The sequence below is a fragment of the Lissotriton helveticus genome, chromosome 6, assembly GCF_964261635.1.
Source record: "Lissotriton helveticus chromosome 6, aLisHel1.1, whole genome shotgun sequence".
In the NCBI taxonomy this organism is placed as follows: domain Eukaryota; kingdom Metazoa; phylum Chordata; class Amphibia; order Caudata; family Salamandridae; genus Lissotriton; species Lissotriton helveticus.
Window position 1 is genome coordinate 445,533,575 of NC_136067.1, and position 21,860 is coordinate 445,555,434.

Genomic DNA, 21,860 nt, shown 5'->3' on the forward strand with positions numbered 1-21,860 from the left:
GGGTGCAACTTCTTATAAGAGCCAGAAACAAAGTTGCTAACATTTAGGAGAGCATTAAAACTTTGCTTTACCCTTCAGCAGTTCTCAATAGCTATTTATGGTACATTTCACTAGTGAACATTCTATAGCATTAAGACACATATGGTGCACAATAAGAATTTACGAAATAGCAAAAATGTTAAAGTGAAATACTAACATTGTAATGCAGTCAAAACTTAATATGTTTATTTTGATGTTCCTTATTCAAGTTTCTATCTTATAATATATTTTACATGACCACCCATTCATGCCCAAAAAACGCCAAATCAAGATCAATGTTATATATCAGACTATATTCCAAGTCAACTGGATTGAGAAATCCTCAATGTTTATTATCTTTTCCGTTTGCTCCAGCTCTCCAAAAAGACCTGGGTGAGAGTAGGGGTAAATAAACCTCTAGAAATAGATTTTTAAAAATAACGAAAATAAAACAAACATTTGAAGTTGTGACTAAAGTGGAGCTTCTCAGAACAGCGTTGGGTTTATGTAGTCGATAAAACGTGCTTTCGATTAGCAAATGTAAAGACTGTAAATATAACACCACAGATGAATCGGATGAATTTGGAAAAATGAAATGCATGGGTCACTGCTTATTGTGATAGAATGAGAAGTTGTGGCACGCTGGGGTTTTGAAGGAGAGGTACGCGCTGTGACGTACATTGTTCTTCAGCCAGACAAGCTGATGGCATAGCTCTCATCTCCTGGAAGTGACGCAGCGTCACAGAAACGGGATAGGAATGCACCATTCTCCAGTAAAGTCATCAGGCGGAAAATGCACACAGGAAATAGTATTAATGAGAGCCGCGCTGCTTCAGCATCAACATCTCTTCCCATCACACCGGTCCCCTGGGAGGCCTCGCGCAAATATGCCTAAAAGCTCCGCGCTTCTTTGCGTGGTCAGATAGATCTTGCATTGAATTAAGCCTGTTCACCATAGCACGAGCAGATTTAGGAAAATGCGAAGCCCGCGGAGGAAGTCACGCCCTTGGCACAATGCAAGTGTGTGGGATTTGATGGTGTCCGAGGCATCTGCGGATGTGTCACATTCGCATATTGCACAGCTGACTATTATGGAGTTCTTAAGTCCGAGGTGATGTTGAAGAAACACCTCTCAGCGACTTCAAGCAGAGCAGGCGAAGACGAGGAGCAAATGTCAGTGGAGATAAAGAGCAAGGCAGGGGGTGGGATTCGAACCCAGGCAGGCTCGTGAACTCCGCCACTTGCAGGAGCCAGCCGATTTAAACAAAAACGTGTTTGATTTATTGATCCTTTAATGTTATGCCGTGTTTAGATCGGGGCCTACGTTGCTGTCCCAGATGAAGGTCTCTGAATATAGCCCTCTGGACTCTCGGGGTCGTGCTGGCCGTACACAAAGGTCATGCTGGAGACCTTCCCTGTGGCCCAGAGAGGGCTGCCAGGGCTGCTGCTAGTATTTCAAAGATCGGAGTTCAGTCCCCAGGGATTCCAGGATGCCCGTTGGCTGGATTCGAAAGAGAGAGGGTCTCACCTGCCTCTGTTGGGCTATGGAAAGATACTCCATCATTGACACCCCTACTCATTGAGGCAGTAGGCTACTGTTATTGGCAATGCTACAGCTTGCAGATTTTTCCGAGTCATCATACTGCTTTCGAGGAAGTTGTGAATTTAAACTTTTTAAATATAAATGCATGGAAGAAATTACCATCTACTCTCTCGTGAACGTGCAGTGTTGTATATGACGTGTTTTGGAGCAGTTGATGATGTTATTAACATGCACTGCGTTGCTGAGAGTAATGTTGGCCGTAGAGATGACCAACGTTCATTTATTTATTCATATCATTTGTAACTTATGATATCATTTTTATCAAACACCACACACTCATTCTCCCTAATTTGTATTCCATTTCACGTGATGCGATTTCCAATGATATCTAAATTGGCTAAGAGGCCATGTGATACAATTTCTGGTGATGTGACCTGTATGTCAAGTTTAGTACCTTAGATGCCCTACCTATTTTGGTCCTTTAATGTTGGTCAAAAGTGACAGTCCTGCACATCTATGGGCCTACTAGATAACCTCCATGCATGTTCTGCTACACATTGCACACCTAAAATGAAAGTGCATAGCCTTGTCTCACATGGTTAAGTTATTTTCCTCATGCCTAACAGTTTAACTGTCTGCTTTTCTGGTTTCTAACAGAGATTGTTCCCAGAGATCTGAGGATGAAAGACAAGTTTCTCAAACATCTAACGGGTGAGCATATAGTGTTCCCTTCAATTTCCAACTACATAACTTCCATGTGGCATCACTTCCATGCTGTGGCTAATGGCTTACCTCCTTTCTCTACTCTAGGTCCTCTCTACTTTGGCCCAAAATGCAGTAAACACTTCCACAGGCTTTACCACACGACCAGGGACTGCACCATTCCAGCATGTGAGCGCTGTTTGATATTAATAGAAATTAGGCTTATATGTATGTGATTTTCACTTTGTTAGACGTTTTTTGCAGCAATGACCTCTTCACATCAATCTAACAATTGATTTTTTTTGTGTTACTTTGGTTAATCTCTTCATGCTTTCTGCATAATACCAACAGTAATGAAAATGATAAAGTAGGCACATGAATCATCGTAAATGTGGTTTAATAGGAATACATCTATTTTGTCTGCCATGTTGTAGCCATGGAGCATGGACCTGACTTTGAGGGACAGGATAGTGATGTCATGAACATCAAAGGCAGTGTTTAATTTAGAAAAGAATAAGTGACTGGACCCAAAGTTTTGCATGGAAGCCTGCAGCTGATATTGCAGAAAGACATGAGCCGCAAACACCAAAGCTGCCTACATCTTTCATCCACCACCCTACATTCACTGCTGTGTTATCTCATACCTTCAGTTTCTATTTTATTACTGCTGTTTAAATCCCATGTACATGGTGCATGCGTTGTGCTAAAACACGTAGGGGCAGATTTATGATGACTGGCGCATCGCTGGGGATGCGCCAGTCATCCTGCGCCGCTGCTCCGCCACCCATGGTGCGCCGCATTTATAATGCAAATAAGAACAATTCCCAACAGGTATCAATTGGAAGACAATTTCAACAGGTGTATGCAGTATGCATTACAAAGGAAAGAAAATAAGGAGTCACTGCAATTTTTGAAAACAGGCGGGTATTATTCACCACTTAAGAGCAAGGCGGGTCTGTTGCAAAGTTATACAGTTAGACAGCACTGTACACATCAAATGGGGTGACAACCCGGTGGCACTTGGTGAGGGTGATATATACATGAATATATACAGTGAATAGTGAAGGTAGTGCAAGTGCTGGGGTGAAACAGCGTGGTCGGCGCGTTGTGACAATAGGTAAAATATACAGAGTAATGGCTCCAGGGATCAAGTTGTAGTCACTTAAAACGAGAATGAGTCAATTTCCAGGAGTACAAAACAAGTAGGACGCCATAAAATTAAGCTGTGTGGTCGACGGCGTTTCGATCCCCGTCAGTCGGGATCGTCATCAGGACTGGGTTGTCGAGGGAACAGTGCTGTAGGGTAAGAGAAGGGATCATCAGGGGGGTGGAGATGGCCGTATTTAAGTAAGGGCGCGCTAGTGGCTCGCAGGTGGGAAGCTGCTGGGAGAGTGGGGGTGACCCTGTGCGTAAGGTAAGCGCAGGCAGCATGCAGGTAACTGGCAAGTAAGAACGGAGCTAGCTAGGGTGTCTGAAGGTGGCAGAGGGCTTAGGATAAGCGCAGGCGGCATGCAGGTAACTGGCAATTGAGCTAGCTAGGGTGTCTGAAGGTAGCAGACGGCTTGAATTTCAGGCCGAATCTGGCGGTGATGGGCAGGCACAGGGGCTGTACATCGATATGCAGAAGCGTGTGGCAATTTACTGGCACCAGGGTAAACAACATGCTGGTAAGGATAGCTCACTTACATGTCCGCCAAAGGCAAATTCATGCGGGCGGAGGGGCTGGTTTGTCAGATCCAATGCTGCACGAAGAGGGAAACTTGATTGATTGCCGTTTCCCCTTTTTTAGTCCTTCTCGCCTCTGACTATGCATACTAGGGCATCCTACACCATTTGTATTTTTAATTTTACAAGCCTACCCTGGACTTACACAGTAAGATGATGCCAACCTGGGTCCAATTTCGATGTTGACATTGTCTTCCCTTACATCCTAGACTTGATGCCTCCCGTCGATAGTAGGAACAATTGTACCTTCACTTTCATTGCTGAATATCGCTTTTCATTGTAATTATCAATGCTCCTTGTCTGATGTAAATAACCATAAATGTCTGAATTTCCTAATTTGAGGATGTGTTAATCTAATATTCATACACTACTCTCCCTGTGTTCGTGGGCGTGAACTACGCCAAACCTTCCTAACTCCTTGACCCGGGTGCCTCGCCTTTGACTATGACCTGCCCCAACCCGTGTTAATTAGCTCTATAACCTGGCATGGACGCTTACTCTGGTCTGTTCCTGCTTCTGTGGTTGCCACCGCAACCTACAGTTACACCCCCCGCTCCGCCTCTGTTCAGAGAGTGCGCGCGGCTTGCTCTTCCTGTTTGTGCAGGTTGCTATCGCAACCGACAGTCATACCCCTTGCCCCTCCCCTTTCCATAGTGCGCGCGCAGTGCTTCCTCGCTCACCCCACCCCCTTCCCCTGGCTATTTTCCCAAGCGCTGCCACCGGACCGCGCTCAGCTCCCGCCTTCATTGCCAGAAGCTGCCGTTCGCGTTAGCCGACCCGACGTCCTGATTGACTCAGGTAAGCCACTCGCATTCTCTGTGCGACCCCTTTTTGACTCAGGCCAGCCCCTTTGCACTCGGACTTTTAATCATGATTGCCCCTTTACCTTTCTCAGACGCCGATTTCCCCCGCTGCCTCAGGCCCTCCAAATCGCTACTCAGGTAATTTTTGGTTACCGGTTGGGGACATGTATTCTCACTCTTTTGCCCCACCGATTTTTAATCAAGTTTCCCTCTTCGTGCAGCATTGGATCTGACAAACCAGCCCCTCCGCCCGCATTAATTTGCCTTTGGCGGACATGTAAGTGAGCTATCCTTACCAGCATGTTGTTTACCCTGGCGCCAGTAAATTGCCACACGCTTCTGCATATCGATGTACAGCCCCTGCGCCTGCCCATCACCGCCAGATTCGGCCTGAAATTCAAGCCGTCTGCTACCTTCAGACACCCTAGCTAGCTCACTTGCCAGTTACCTGCATGCCGCCTGCGCTTATCCTAAGCCCTCTGCCATCTTCAGACACCCTAGCTAGCTCCGTTCTTACTTGCCAGTTACCTGCATGCCGCCTGCGCTTACCTTACGCACAGGGTCACCCCCACTCTCCCAGCAGCTTCCCACCTGCGAGCCACTAGCGCGCCCTTACTTAAATACGGCCATCTCCACCCCCCTGATGATCCCTTCTCTTACCCTACAGCACTGTTCCCTCGACAACCCAGTCCTGATGACGATCCCGACTGACGGGGATCGAAACGCCGTCGACCACACAGCTTAATTTTATGGCGTCCTACTTGTTTTGTACTCCTGGAAATTGACTCATTCTTGTTTTAAGTGACTACAACTTGATCCCTGGAGCCATTACTCTGTATATTTTACCTATTGTCACAACGCGCCGACCACGCTGTTTCACCCCAGCACTTGCACTACCTTCACTATTCACTGTATATATTCATGTATATATCACCCTCACCAAGTGCCACCGGGTTGTCACCCCATTTGATGTGTACAGTGCTGTCTAACTGTATAACTTTGCAACAGACCCGCCTTGCTCTTTAAGTGGTGAATAATACCCGCCTGTTTTCAAAAATTGCAGTGACTCCTTATTTTCTTTCCTTTGTAATGCATACTGCATACACCTGTTGAAATTGTCTTCCAATTGATACCTGTTGGGAATTGTTCTTATTTACAGTATACACCCATCCCAACTTGGTCTATGGGTTTTCTCCTGTTTATCCTACGCATTTATAATGCGGCGCACCATGGGGCAAAAGCGGCACAGATGCGTGACGCATCTGTGCCGTAAAGGTGGCGCATTGCTGGAGCTGCGTCGCAAGCGCGACGCAGCTCCAGCAAGGCTCGGGGGTGCCCCATCTCCACAATGCTGCGTCAAGACCTACGCCTGCTTCAAGCAGGCGCAGGGTTTTGATGCAGCATTGTCCTTAAAGTGACTGAGTGAAATCTCATAGATTTCACTCAGCCACTTTTAGGATGCGTTCCTGCGCAGGAACGCCCCCCCCCCCTGCGCCGGAACGCCTCCTTAAGGCGCAGGGCTTTACAACGTGATGCATCTCCTAGATGTGTCACGTTGTAAATAGGGCGCATTGTTTGCGCCGCCGTTGCGTCAAATAAAGTGACGCACCGGCGGCGCAAGGCCTTCATAAATCTGCCCCGTATTGTTTACTATTCAGTGGACTTACAACCCGCCCACACCATATCATTGGTTGTTTTCATTGTCACTCTTAGTTGCAATCTTTCGATTACTTAGCTCCCATAGACTTCCCATCCTTTCTTGTGTTAGCTTCTCCCTGGTGCATAGACCAAGTACTTGTGTTCTTCCTTGCCTTTGTTCTTCCTCGTCTTTTGAAACACACCATTTTGTTCTATAAGCCTTTCCAGTATTATTCCTGGGCATGCATTGTGCCTTCCTATTTTTAACACTGGCATATAAATTCATATTTATGTTGCTTTCCCCCTATCTGCCATTTCTATAGACGCTTTTGTAATATTGAGACACCACTCAGGCACATTAAAAATGAACTGTAATTACGAAACATGGGTAACAAATCGTTTGAAAAGATGTGCATTTATTTTGATGAATGCTTTCAAAAGGCGAGCTTTTCTTTTACATTGGGTTTTCTTCCTTTCAAAAGATGCACATTGAGTTTTTGTTACAATTAATACATTTATGACTGCATGTATGCAGGTTTCAAATTTTAAGATGTTTTATGGCTTCCTATAATGTTGCTCTCACCCTATCTTCCATCACTAGCAATGCTTCAATTACTTACACCCACAACTTTTCTTATCAAAGTTACTGAGCAGATCAGGATGCCGCTTGATCATAAAGGAAAAGCTACAGTGATCCTGCTCGATCTATCAGCAGCCTTTAATACTGTGAATCACGGGCTACTGATGGAGAGTTTGGGCAGGATCGGGGTGACCAGAACAGCCTGGGATTTGCTCAATTCCTTTCTCACCAGTCGTGAGTAATCTGTACGACTTGGTGATTTTATTCCTCCCTCTAGCTCTTTGCCTTGCAGAGTCCCTCAAGGGTCCTCACTTAGCCTAACACTTTTCAATATATATGTCACCCCCACGCCTGAATTGATATGATTGTTTAGCTTCACCATGACATATTATGCTTAGGACACACAAGTCCTTGTCTTATTGGTTATGGAGGACACTGGTGTTGCTGCTAAATTCTGTGACTGCATGATGGTAGTTATTTTATTTAGGAGTTTTTGGAGTGCACGGCTACCCCCAATGGGAGTGTCCCAGTGCTGAGGCAGACAGCAGATAACAGGCATGGAGAAGACAACTAGATGCTGGTAAACAACCAGGTTTTTAGAGCACGCCGAAAAGTTAGTTCTGACTCTGATGAGCGGATGGAAAGTGGCAGAGCATTCCAAAGTTTAGAGGTTTTAACAGCAAAGGCTCTGCCACCTGTTCTTGACTTGCAAAAACGGGGGATAGCAAGGAGACACTGGTGGTTGGATCTTAGGGTCCGGTTGTGATGGTAGTGCTGGAGTCTAGCTCTCCGGTACACCGGGCCTAATCCCCGGAATGCTCTGAATGCAAGTGTAAGGGCCTTGCATTTGATGTGTTTAATTACCAGTAACCGGTGAAGATTCCTCAGGTGGGGGTAATCGAGTGGCGGAAAGGTATTTTACAAATCAATCTGGCAGCAGCGTTTTGTATTATCTGCTGATGCCGAGTCAGATAGGCGGGAACACCCAGATAGAGACTGTTGGCGTAATCCAAGTGAGATGTAATCAGAGCATGGATTACTGTTCGGCGGCACTCAAGGGGAAGGAAGTGGCGAAATGTCCGTAGTGTGCAAAACTTCCCAAAGCACGAGGATGAGACTTGTCTGATTTGGATGTTGCAGGAAAGTTCATTGTCTAGTCTGAAGCCGAGATTTTTCACAGAGTTAACAGGCTCAGGAGGAGTATTCATCTCCGATGGGCACCTGAGCACAGCAGGGGGTGGAGATTTTCGGTCATAAAAGAGTACCTTGGTTTCGTCCGAGTTAAGCTTGAGACTGTTCAATGACATCTAGGCCGAGCTATTACTCAGGCAGTTTCTAAATTTGGAAAAAGCAGCCTCGGAATGCTCTTCAAAAGAGAACACCAATTGGGTGTCATCCGCGTAGGAGATCACACTCACCCCACAGGATTCTACCAACATCGCAAGAGGTGAGAGGTAGGCATTAAAAAGGAGAGGACTGAAAGTAGAGTCTTGTGGAACCCCACAGAGCAAGAGTTTCTCGTCAGAGATAAAGGGATGAAGAAAAACTTGTTAAGACCGTTTTTTCTAGGAAGGACCGGATCCAGGACATGGCCATGCCCTGACTACCCAGGTCTCTTAACCTATCGATAAGAATGGGGTGGACAACCGTATTGAACGCCGTAGACAGGTTGAGTAGTACCAGCATCGCTGCCTTGCCCAAATCAAAGCTCTCGTGGATGCTCTCGGAAACTTCCAGGAGGGCAGTCTCTGTGCTGTAGCCTGCACTGAATCCGGACTGAGAGTCATGAAAATGATTTCTAGATTTCAGGTGATTGGAGAGTTGCTCATGAACTATTTGTTCAAGAATTTTTGCTGGTGCCGGTAGGAGGTAAATGGGTCTATAATTTTTAAAAACAGCATTGTCAGCATCTGTTTTTTTGCGGATCAGCAAAAGATAGGCCTGCTTCCAAAGTGCAGGGAAATTTCCAGAACACAACGAAGAATTCCAGATCTGGTTCAGTGGGGCGTTGATGCAAGGTGCCAGGAGTTTAAAAAACTGAGCCGGGCAGGGGTCGCCCGGTGACCCAGATTTGCAAGTTAGGAGTTTTTGGAGCAAAACTTCGAGAGAAAGAGGATGTAAAGTGGTCATAATATCATTGCTGCCCAACACAGCCGTGGGCTCAGGAGAGGACTGTGGGTGGGGGGGGGGGGGAGGGAAGGTGGAAATATATCTTGAATTTTGTCCTGAAAGAAATCTGATAGTCCCGTACATAAGGGCATGGAAGGGAAAATTGTACTGGCAGTGGCGGCTGGCTTGGTAAATTCTTGTACTATTTTTAAGAGTTTTAGTTGAGTTACCCGCTAAGTGGATCTTATTAGTGAAATAGTCTCTCATAATAGTGTGCTTTAGTTTGTGAGAAAAATGTTGGGCTTTTTTATATGCCATCTTAACCACGGGGTCATAGAATAATCTCCAAACGCGCTCCAGTTTTTTGCAGTGGCTTTTCTCAGTACGGGGCTCAGGAGTGAACCAGGGGTCTGATGGTCTCTGTCTAGATGAGGAGACAGATTTCAGGGGGGCAACCATGTCCAGGACTGACGATAGCCAACTATTAAAGTTTACTGAGCCTATGTCAGGATTACCTAACAATTGGAGGGGTGTTGTAGAGAGTGCGGGTGTCATGCTATTTCTGGTGACGTTACGCCACATACTTCTTTTTACTAAGATTTGATGAGGTCTAGAAATACAAGAATTAAGTTCCAAGGTGAAAGGTACTAGAAAATGATCGTTCCAGGTGAGCGGTAAGCGGTGCGCTGTTTTCATGTTAGGGTTGTTAGTAAAAATCAGATCCAGCATATGGTCTGCAGAATGCATAGGGCCCTTAACCATCTGTGTCAAATTGAGGCCGTCAACAGTGTCGGCCAATTGACTAGCTTTGGTGCAATTAACATCATCCATATGGAAGTTAAAGTCTCCCAGAATCTTAAAGTTTGCATGCTTGAGCGAGAGGTCAGTTGCTACATCATAAAGATGCAGCAGGTGACAGGCAGGGGAGTTAGGGGGTCTGAAGACTAAGATCCCGGCCATCGCAGGGTTAGGGGCCATCTTGACACAGAAGAACATGGCTTCTAGGGGCCCTATATTTTTGAGTTTCTTGTGTGAAATTTCCCACCCCTTTCGGAGGACCACCGCCACACCTCCCCCGGGTTTGTTGTCAGCCCCGTTGATCCCTAAGAGCTGGTAACCAGCTGGAATGGCTAGTGTAAGGTCAGGGTTAGAGCTGTCTTTGATCCAGGTTTCAGTGAGGAACATTAAGTCACATGAATGTGCCTCCGGAGAGAGCCAAATATCATCCGCGCATCTAGGAAGGGATCTGCAGTTCATCAAGTAGACCTTTATAGGGGAGGAGTGAGTCGGAGTCTGGTCGATGGGGGCAGGGATTAAAGATGAAGCGGAGATATGTTGCAGGGAATCTGACATAGGAGAATACTGGCAGATGTTACAGTTTGTTAATAGGAGAGACCCCTTGCAGTCAAGTTTAAAGGTGTGCTGCGGCCCCATTTATATATGTCACCATGAGCGGGAAAAAGCTAGAGCGCTGCCCCACAATGCGCCTGCTTCCACCTCAACAGTGATTCCCGGAGTGTGAGGGACAGGAAGGAAAACCTGCCCCCAATCGGGTGAAAAATGTCCCAGAGAATGGCTGAACACAGATTCAAATTCACAACACAGTAAGTGGCAATGTGCAAATAACAGATGTGCAAAGTTTAAAAATCACAGTTTAAGAGCTTTCAAAGTTTAAAAGAATGTGCCTGCACCTACGGGAGTCAGAGACCTCCAGTTAGTTTGTGGATGTCTATGAACTTCCTCAAACGTAGCTCTGGAAAGACGGAGGTGCTGCTGTTTGTGGATCGGCCTTCCTTTTGGTCCCCTGAATGGTGCCAGTCTGAACTAGGTTCACTTCCCTGTCCTGTCAGGTCTTCGAAGAATGTAGGAGTTCTTCTAAATAATAAACTGCCCTACGCTAATTTGGTCAATGCGGTGACCTCGACCGCCTCCTTTACCCTTAAGATGATTAAGAAGAGCCTTCCCTCTATTTCAGCTCAATTAGCAGAAAACGGTAGTCACTTCGCTGGTTTTGTCAAAGATTGATTACTGTACATGCTGTATTTGATTGCGCACCAGCATGTTCTTAATAAGCTGCAAACCCTTCAGAACGTAGCAGCTCGTGTGTGATTCAAAATTAGCAAGTATCAAACGGCCTCTACATTTTTGAGGAATTATTTTACCGGGTATACACCAGGTAGGTAGCTACACTCAGCCTCAGACAAACTGGTGGTAGTCCCCAGATTCAAGTGTGCAGGCTGTGGTGGTAGAGGCTTTGTGCTTGGAGCACCAAAAGCTTGGAATGCCCTTCCAATGAATATCAAAGCCATGCCTAAGCTTTTGGCTTTTAGGAATGCCTTGAAGAAATGGCTTTTCTCCTCTTGTTAATCTCTATTCTTGGGGTCTCTTTTATTCTGCTATCTCAGTCAGTGCGAGGATGCCTTTTTGGTAATCGAGCTCTCTAGAAGAACACTTAACATAACATAACATAACATAACAACTGTACTAATCTGCGACATTCTACTCTGCGCTACTCCACTCTATGCCACTCCACTCCATTCAATGCCACTATACACCAGTCAACTGTACAACACTCCACTCTATACCACTCCACTCTATGCTCACACTCCACAGCATTCTATGCCAGTCCATGCTACTCTACTCTATGCCACTCTAATTTATGCTACTCTACTCTAATCAATGCCACGCCACTCTACTCTACACCACTCGATGCCTCTACACTCTACACCACCCCATTCTACTATACATCACTCTACGCCGCTCTACACCACTCCACTCAATGCCACTCCACTCCACTCCATCCCACTCCACACAATGCCATTGTACGGTACTCTACACTAATTTACTCTATGCCAGTCTTCACGACTCCACATTACTCTACATCACTCAACCCTATGCCATTCTACACCACTCAACTATATAGTGCTCTGTGCCACTCCATTCTATGTCACTCTACTCCATGTCACTCAATTCCACTCCATGCCACTCTACTACACTCCACGTTACGTCACTCTACGCCACTCTGCCTCACTTCACTCTTCACCACTTCATGCTATGCTACTCTACTTTATGCCACTCTACTCTATAGCCTTTACTCTAAGCCACTGTACTATATGCCACGCTACTCCATGCCACTCTACTCTACAGCCTTTACTCTAAGCCACTGTACTATATGCCACTCTACTCCATGCCACTACACACCGCTCCATGCCACTCTATTTTACTCCACTCTACTCAACGCTACTCCTCTCCATGTTACTATACACCACTCCATTGCATTCCACTCCACGCCACTCGACTCTAAGCCACTCTATTCCACTCTGCTCTGGGCCACTTCACTCCACTCTACTACACTCCACTCTCCTCTATCCCACTCTGCTGTAAGCCACCCCACTAACCTTTAGCTGAACACCAACCACACTCCTGAACAACATGGCAAAGCCAATAGCTCTCACATATGTGAGACATATTTGCTTGCCAATGCTTTTTAAATTTGTCACTGCTTTTCCATCTTTCTTTTGTTCCTTCTTTCACCCTTTTGTATTTTTGCCTCTCTGCTCTTGGTCAAAGTTTGCTGAGGAAAAATAAGTCCCGTTCCCAAAAATGAGTGCGGTGGGACCCACCTGCAACCACCAGCTCAAAGTAAGCACTAATAGTAATTGTGAAGAGTGAAAATGTGGTTGTTAGGTAAAGGTCAACTCAATTTGGTGAGCAGTAAGATGTTAGAGCATGCATGGAATGAGCCTAAATAAAACATGGGATTTTATCTATTTCTTGATGATTTGCTGTGTTGAGACATATTTCTAGTACTAGTTCAATCTCCGGTCAAAATGCATATATTTTGAAGGTCTATTTGTGCATAGTTCCCGTTAGTGCCCTTGGGATGTATAGTCTTGTGAGGGAAAATATGGTTGTGCTGGTGAGATTTGCTAAGACGTGAACTGCTTTAAGTGAGATGAGCTTGTTGAGTTAGGTAAGTATGGAGACAAGTGATTATTTTTTTGGGCAGAGGGTATGTAATGAGTCATGTCAGAATTCAGCAAGGCCAGAATGGTGTCAGGGTTGCTGGTGAGAAGGTTATTGGCCTGTTCCATGTAGGACAAAACAGGTACCTGGACATTGTTGGAGCAATAAGAGTTTTACTTTGTTCAGGAGAAATAGTTGGGCTAAGTCTTCTGGGCCTTTTTTCTTCAAAAGATCTCTCAATTTAGGATTGGAATCAATGTGGTAGACAAGCGATCTGACACACTGAATGGTACATGGAGAATCCATCAAGGTTCATGCAGGCAAATATGCCTGGATTAGAGCTGGGATAAAATCACTGTTTACGAGGATCAACTGTACTTTGATCAATCCAGAGCCTTCCTATCACTTCCTATCTCTATCTTACTGTCACTCTGACTGTCCCTATCTCTGTCTCTCTCTCTTTGTCTCTCCCTCTTTCTTTCTCTCCCCATCCTTTCCCACCCTCTCTCTTTCTCATACTTTCTTTTTTCCAAGCAGACAGTGTTTAGTTAATGCTCTGTGGCGTGGGGGCCTATGTTGTAGCCACAAGTGAGCTATCTTCCCCTCTCATCTCTATGATTTATTTTATCTAAATCTTGGGTCGACTCTCTCTTGCTCTCACATTCACTTTCTATTTTTGTCTGTCCTTCAATATTTCCTTCTAGTTTTTTATACATCGGTTTTGTTCTTCCTTCATACTTTCTGTTTCTCTTTTTCTAGGTCTCTTTCTCAGTCCTTTCTTTCTATTTCTGTGACCCTCAAGGCTATTAAGGTCTTATGATGCTGAAAATACTACATAAAATTGTCAGAAGAGACTATGTTTGAAGCACTTTCAAGAGAACTAATCACTGTGACTACTTCACACTGAATTATTTTCCATAAGAAAGCAGATTTTCACACTGAAACAAGTGTCAGGTTATCCATTGTTTGAAGAAGTGTATGAATATATATTTGAGATAAATATATTCCCTACATTAATCATCCTACAGTGCCTCTGAACCTTGATAAAAGAAAAACGATACCACGTTCAGCCCATAAGAGAAAATGCAGAGTCTGCTTTCACAGGATTCAAACATCATGCTGTGCATTCGGGTACAGACTTACCCTCTGCCACTGTGGAGTGTATCACTTTCTGACATTGATTATCTGTGCCCTATACAGTAGTTGGCATCACTTCTAGGATGTTGAACGCTTCATGAAATGTTAGTAGACATTGCCGCAAATCAGGTCCTACACTAACCTAATGCAGATTCCTAAAAGTACTGATATTAAATATTGACTAAAGATAACAGTTCATCCACCTTACGAGGAGATCCTAATCTGGATTAAGACCCTCCCTCATGTCTGCCACTGGTCTGAAACGGGTCAACACATTTATATTAAATTGACAAAATAATGTATTTGACTCTGAAACATTGAATTTTAAATAGTATAACATGTTTTTCAATTGGTCAGACTTTTGTGCTATTTCGCTCTGATATACCACTGCTGCATTTTGCACCACATTGAATGTACCTTCTACATCGCTTTCAACTTTCTTATGTTAAGTGGAGAATAGGTGGACAATACAACAACTGTACCTGATACTGGTGTTTTGTTGAAAAACCCAACTGATAATATGTCTTACTTTTCAATTAAACAAACTAACACATTTGGGGGTGGTGTCCTAAGCATCCGACACATGTATGGTTTGTAAATCTTTTTTTTTTGCAATTTTCACCCCGAGTGGGCTGGGTTTGCTCAGACGTGAGTCCCAGGCTCTCCACACCACTGGAGTCAAGCTATCCAGGCTGATGAAGGCTGATTGCCAGAAACCGGTCCTTGGATGCTTGATTCCGGTCTGGGAAAGACATGGCTTGGTAGTTCGGACTGGACTGTTCCCAGGAGGCACAGGGTCAGAGCTGATTTGCATATAGCCAGTGTCTAACCCAGGGTGGTGTGGAGTGCAAAAAAACGATGGATTTAGGCCCAGATCCTTGTACTGGGGTGAATGTATGACATTGTTCTACATTCTGTCCATCAACTGTGTTGTTTGCCCTTAAGGGACCACTACTTCTAATTCTCCAGTCACATGTTCGTTTTTGCAGTCACACTCTACACCTTATTTAGTCTGTTAGAAATGGGGGTCTCTAGTTGGCAGTGGCTTTCACTCTGTCCAAGTAGGGACCTTTCCTTCTAGTCAGGGTAAGGGAGTTGCACACCCAAAATAACCCCAGCTCACCCCCTTGGTAGCTTGGTAAGAGCAGTCAAGCTTATCTCAGAGGCAATGTGTAATCATTCATACATAAAACACAAAATAACACAGTGAAATCTCAACAAATGCACACCACACCAGCTTAGAAAAAGAAATAATCTTTATTTAAACCATACAAGACCAACTCAATAAAAATCCAGCATACATAACTCAAAATTCACTTTTAAAAGGCTTAAGCAATTCTATCCATAGAACTCTATAGATGCGTTCATTTTAGCGAAAAGTACCTTTGATGCGTTCAAATCCAAGATGAAAAACAGCCACAATGTAGGAAAGCATCAGAAAACACAGTGACATCTCAGTACTTGAGTCCCAGGGGAATGGAGGCATCATTTCTGCTGCTCGCAGCAAAAGTGTTGTGCAGATTGCTTACTGAGAGGAGAAGCAGTGTCGCTTTCCGGAGGCGACTCCTTTTGGCGGGGCGATGCATTGGAAACGTGGCGCACAGGTGCAAAGCTTAAGATCCAGGTGCTGCGGGCCGATGTAAAACAGGCGCTGCATCGATTCCCACAGCCCCAACAGGTGATGCATAGAATCCTTCAGCCGCACCACAGCAATGTGTTGGTTTTTCAAACAGACGGCCAGCTTGTGGTGAGAAAAACTATGCTGGAAGGGCGATGCATGGAGCACCTCCAAGTCCCCAAAACTGGCATTGACACTACTTAGCAGGTCAGAACTCCTAGCATTGGAGTTCAGAGATGCTCTTGGATGCTGCTGAGACTTACAACAGGAGGCAAGTGCACACAAGCCCTTGGAGAACCTTGGAAAAGCAGGATACAAGAAAGCAAAGTCCAGTTATTTCACTGCCACAGACAGAACCAGCAACTGCAGGCCAATTTAGCAAAGCAACACACAGCAAAGGGGCCTTACTCTTCCTGAAAGCTCTTCAGCTCTTCTTCATGGCAAAGCCCTCAGTCCAGAAGTCTTCTAAAAATGTGGGGTTATAGGTCCAATACTTATACCCCCCTCCCCCTTTGAATTAGGCATACTTCAAAGGAAATTCTGTGCTGACCACAAGATCCTGCTTTGCCCTACCGTGGAGACAGAATTGTGAGAGGGCAGGCACAGCACTATTCAGGTGTCAGTGACAAGGACTCCCGCACTCTAGCTCAGGAAGGCCCATCTGCCTGGTGCTGGGCCATTAGGATATTCAGGGCACACCTCAGCTCCCTTTGTGCGACTGTTTAGACTGATTGCACAAACAACCCAGCTGCCAGTCCAAACCAGATGTTGATTTTGCAGGCAGGCAGAGGCACAGAATGGTAAAGCAAGAAAATGACCACTTTAAAAGGGGCAGGTATAAAAAAAAACAACATTTAAAAAACACCTCCACTAAAGGATGCATTTTAAATTCTGAGCTCAGCGAGCCCAAAATTACAAATCTAGCTCTTCCCAATTGAAAGTTACACTTGTAACATGTTATAAGGCAGCTCCAATGATAACCTATGGGAGGGAAAGTCCTTGCAATAGAGAAAAACAGAATTGGCAGTGTTTCACTATCATGACATCTAAAGCACAGTGGTATGCCATACCTATCACTTACACTGCACCCTGCTCATGGGGCTACCTTGGGGGTGCCTTACATGTAGAAAAAGGGAAGGGTTAGACCTGGCAAGTAGGTGCACTTGCCAGGGCGACATGGCAGTTTAAAACTGCACTAACAGACACTGCAATGGCAGGTCAGAGACAAGCTTACATAGCTATTAATGTGGATGGCACAGCCAGTGCTGCAGGACCACTAGTAGCATTTGATTTACAGGCCCTGGGCACACACAGTGCACTTTACTAGAGTTTACCAGTACATCTAATATGCCAATCATGGGTAACCAAACATAATCACAATTTACACAGGGAGCACTTGCACTTTAGCACTGATCAGCAGTTCAAAAAACAGCAAAAACAAAGTCTAGCTGTTAGAAATAGGATTTCTGGTTGGCTAAGGCTTGCGCCTAAGCCAGGCAGAAGCCACCACTCTAGTCAGGGCAAGGGAGTTACACAATGAAGATAACCCCTGCTCACCCCCTTGGTAGCTTGGCAGGAGCACTCAGGCTTATCCCAGAAGCAATGTGTAAAGCGTTTGCGCAACACACACAGCAGCAACACACTAAGCACACCACAAAAGAACTCCACACAAGGTTATATGTAAAAATAGCCTTTGTATTATCCAAAACACATTAGAAGAGTAATCACACAATATACACTGTGCCAACTGGCACTAGGCAATATTTACAGGGGATTATATACACATGACAGGGCCAATTGGGCCACTGTCAGAACCATCACAAAGCACAAATAGTAAATGTGGAACACAACCAGTAACTACTGGCAAAACACTGTACTCGGAATTATATCCTGCAACATAAATCATATAATGCAATCAGCATCACATTAGGCGTAAAACACATTCTGCGCCAACCTCATAAGCCTAAACACATTAGGCAATAATATACTCACCAGCATAAACACATTATGCAATAACATAAGCAAAAATCACATTAGGCAATAACTTAACAAGCATAAACCTCAGATTAGGGCATAACCTCCTAAACACAAACCTCAGAGGCATAAATCATGGTGCATAAATCACATTTATCCTAGGCACCACATAAATCACATCAGTGCCTGGTGCCCTACCAACGCAACTGACACCCTGGCCAACTGGCCTCCTCAGAGGGCTCAAATGCCCTGTGTCCCAAATGTCAGGGCTGGCTCCTACTGCAGCAGAATCCAAAGTGCGCAACTGCGCTAGCCTGAATGTTGCAGCTGCCACTAATTGCGGTGTAGCTGTGTAGGTAACTGTGGGCACTGGCACTCACTGTGCCCTCTGGGTCCCCACTGGGACTCTCTCAACAAATATGGCCAACCGTTGCAGCTGCCCACCCTGGTGCGGCGCAGCTGGGGAAAAAATGGCCTGAGTCCCAATCTGGGACTCTTGAAGACAAAAGTGCCCCAACGTTGCAGCTGCCCACTATCAGGTGTGGCAGCTGTGACAATACCCAAAAAGAGGCTCGGGCATCACTGTGCCCTCCGGACCCCCAACTGGGGCCCTAAAAACAATGTGCCTCACGTTGGAGCAGCCCGCTCTCCTGCGGGTCTGCTTAGGATAACAGGCACCGGTAATGTGCCTAGAAAGGGGCCCTACATACACGACATAGAGCCCCCACTCTCCGGGGCTCTGCAGGCTCTTCTCCGCTGGGCTCTGTTGCAGGTAAGGTGCCTCCACAGGTCTCACTCACCGTGACCGGCTTGGAGGCTCCTTCTCTACTTCAGACTCTTCTGGCTTCACCCGGTCCCCTTTCCTGGGACGGTACTTCGACCTGGAGCCCGCCAGGCTCTGGACGTGCGTGGGGGCACAGGCATTGCCCACAACCAGGCAAGGCCACCTGGCTTCCGGGTCGCATCTGGCAGTGGGCCGGCGATTCCTTTCGGCGGCTTCTACAGCGGCCACAATGCGAAGTGGGCACCCAACGTTAAAATACTCACATAAGCAGGGTGGGAACCCGCCAGCAACACCAAATGCAGGGTGCGCACCCGCCAGAAACCGCCAAGATGTGGGGTGAGCACACGCTGTCAGAAATGTTCACAAAAGCGGGGTAGGCTCCCGCTCTGGCTGGTAAAATGCGAAGGTGGGCTCCCGCTTAAGAAAACGGCAAATTCGGGGGAATCCCCATGTTGGGATTCCCTCTAAAAAGGGCTGCAGCTCAGTGCTGCGAAGCCCATGCTCTTCTTTTGGCCAAATTAAAATATAGTGCTCACGAGGCGCTAGAATCAAGAGACCTTAGAGAGTAAGGGGCAAAGCTGGGCCGAAGAGGCTGAAATGCCAGAAACCGGTCCCCGGTAGCTTGTCTCCTTTCTGGTGAAGAATTGGCTTGGTAGTTTGGTCTGCCCTGTTCCCATGATGCACTGGGCCAGGGACAGACCAATTTGCATATAGCCAGGTTCTGAGCTGGGATGGGGCAGTGAGATAAATAACGGTGATGGATCAAGCCCTGATCTTTGGACTGGGTAAGAGTGGTCTGCTTAATTCAGACACTCTGTTCATCACCACCCCCTTTTCTGAATCGTTTTTGGCCACTATAGGTGTGGCAGGGTATACTCAGACATGAGTCCCTTTCTCACTGCTCCATCAGGATTCAAGCAAGCCGGGCCGAAGAGGCTGAAATGCCAGAAACCGGTCCCCGGTAGCTTGTCTCCTTTCTGGTGAAGAATTGGCTTGGTAGTTTGGTCTGCCCTGTTCCCATGATGCACTGGGCCAGGGACAGACTAATTTGCATATAGCCAGGTTCTGAGCTGGGATGGGGCAGTGAGATAAATAACGGTGATGGATCAAGCCCTGATCTTTGGACTGGGTAAGAGTGGTCTGCTTAATTCAGACACTCTGTTCATCACCACCCCCTTTTCTGAATCGTTTTTGGCCACTATAGGTGTGGCAGGGTATACTCAGACATGAGTCCCTTTCTCACTGCTCCATCAGGATTCAAGCAAGCCGGGCCGAAGAGGCTGAAATGCCAGAAACCGGTCCCCGGTAGCTTGTCTCCTTTCTGGTGAAGAATTGGCTTGGTAGTTTGGTCTGCCCTGTTCCCATGATGCACTGGGCCAGGGACAGACTAATTTGCATATAGCCAGGTTCTGAGCTGGGATGGGGCAGTGAGATAAATAACGGTGATGGATCAAGCCCTGATCTTTGGACTGGGTAAGAGTGGTCTGCTTAATTCAGACACTCTGTTCATCACCACCCCCTTTTCTGAATCGTTTTTGGCCACTATAGGTGTGGCAGGGTATACTCAGACATGAGTCCCTTTCTCACTGCTCCATCAGGATTCAAGCAAGCCGGGCCGAAGAGGCTGAAATGCCAGAAACCGGTCCCCGGTAGCTTGTCTCCTTTCTGGTGAAGAATTGGCTTGGTAGTTTGGTCTGCCCTGTTCCCATGATGCACTGGGCCAGGGACAGACTAATTTGCATATAGCCAGGTTCTGAGCTGGGATGGGGCAGTGAGATAAATAACGGTGATGGATCAAGCCCTGATCTTTGGACTGGGTAAGAGTGGTCTGCTTAATTCAGACACTCTGTTCATCACCACCCCCTTTTCTGAATCGTTTTTGGCCACTATAGGTGTGGCAGGGTATACTCAGACATGAGTCCCTTTCTCACTGCTCCATCAGGATTCAAGCAAGCCGGGCCGAAGAGGCTGAAATGCCAGAAACCGGTCCCCGGTAGCTTGTCTCCTTTCTGGTGAAGAATTGGCTTGGAAGTTTGGTCTGCCCTGTTCCCATGATGCACTGGGCCAGGGACAGACCAATTTGCATATAGCCAGGTTCTGAGCTGGGATGGGGCAGTGAGATAAATAACGGTGATGGATCAAGCCCTGATCTTTGGACTGGGTAAGAGTGGTCTGCTTAATTCAGACACTCTGTTCATCACCACCCCCTTTTCTGAATCGTTTTTGGCCACTATAGGTGTGGCAGGGTATACTCAGACATGAGTCCCTTTCTCACTGCTCCATCAGGATTCAAGCAAGCCGGGCCGAAGAGGCTGAAATGCCAGAAACCGGTCCCCGGTAGCTTGTCTCCTTTCTGGTGAAGAATTGGCTTGGTAGTTTGGTCTGCCCTGTTCCCATGATGCACTGGGCCAGGGACAGACCAATTTGCATATAGCCAGGTTCTGAGCTGGGATGGGGCAGTGAGATAAATAACGGTGATGGATCAAGCCCTGATCTTTGGACTGGGTAAGAGTGGTCTGCTTAATTCAGACACTCTGTTCATCACCACCCCCTTTTCTGAATCGTTTTTGGCCACTATAGGTGTGGCAGGGTATACTCAGACATGAGTCCCTTTCTCACTGCTCCATCAGGATTCAAGCAAGCCGGGCCGAAGAGGCTGAAATGCCAGAAACCGGTCCCCGGTAGCTTGTCTCCTTTCTGGTGAAGAATTGGCTTGGTAGTTTGGTCTGCCCTGTTCCCATGATGCACTGGGCCAGGGACAGACCAATTTGCATATAGCCAGGTTCTGAGCTGGGATGGGGCAGTGAGATAAATAACGGTGATGGATCAAGCCCTGATCTTTGGACTGGGTAAGAGTGGTCTGCTTAATTCAGACACTCTGTTCATCACCACCCCCTTTTCTGAATCGTTTTTGGCCACTATAGGTGTGGCAGGGTATACTCAGACATGAGTCCCTTTCTCACTGCTCCATCAGGATTCAAGCAAGCCGGGCCGAAGAGGCTGAAATGCCATAAACCGGTCCCCGGTAGCTTGTCTCCTTTCTGGTGAAGAATTGGCTTGGTAGTTTGGTCTGCCCTGTTCCCATGATGCACTGGGCCAGGGACAGACTAATTTGCATATAGCCAGGTTCTGAGCTGGGATGGGGCAGTGAGATAAATAACGGTGATGGATCAAGCCCTGATCTTTGGACTGGGTAAGAGTGGTCTGCTTAATTCAGACACTCTGTTCATCACCACCCCCTTTTCTGAATCGTTTTTGGCCAC

At 46.4% G+C, this 21,860-nt stretch overlaps 1 protein-coding gene across 1 annotated transcript in view; it reads left to right on the forward strand.

Annotated features, from left to right (window-relative positions):
* Positions 1 to 21,860, forward strand: part of ALKAL2 (ALK and LTK ligand 2) — a 288,764-nt gene that overhangs the window by 19,794 nt on the left and 247,110 nt on the right. The window contains exons 3-4 of the mRNA XM_078646793.1: positions 2,219 to 2,272; positions 2,372 to 2,452. Coding sequence (XP_078502919.1) covers positions 2,219 to 2,272; positions 2,372 to 2,452 — 135 coding nt within the window. The remainder of the gene's footprint in view (positions 1 to 2,218; positions 2,273 to 2,371; positions 2,453 to 21,860) is intronic.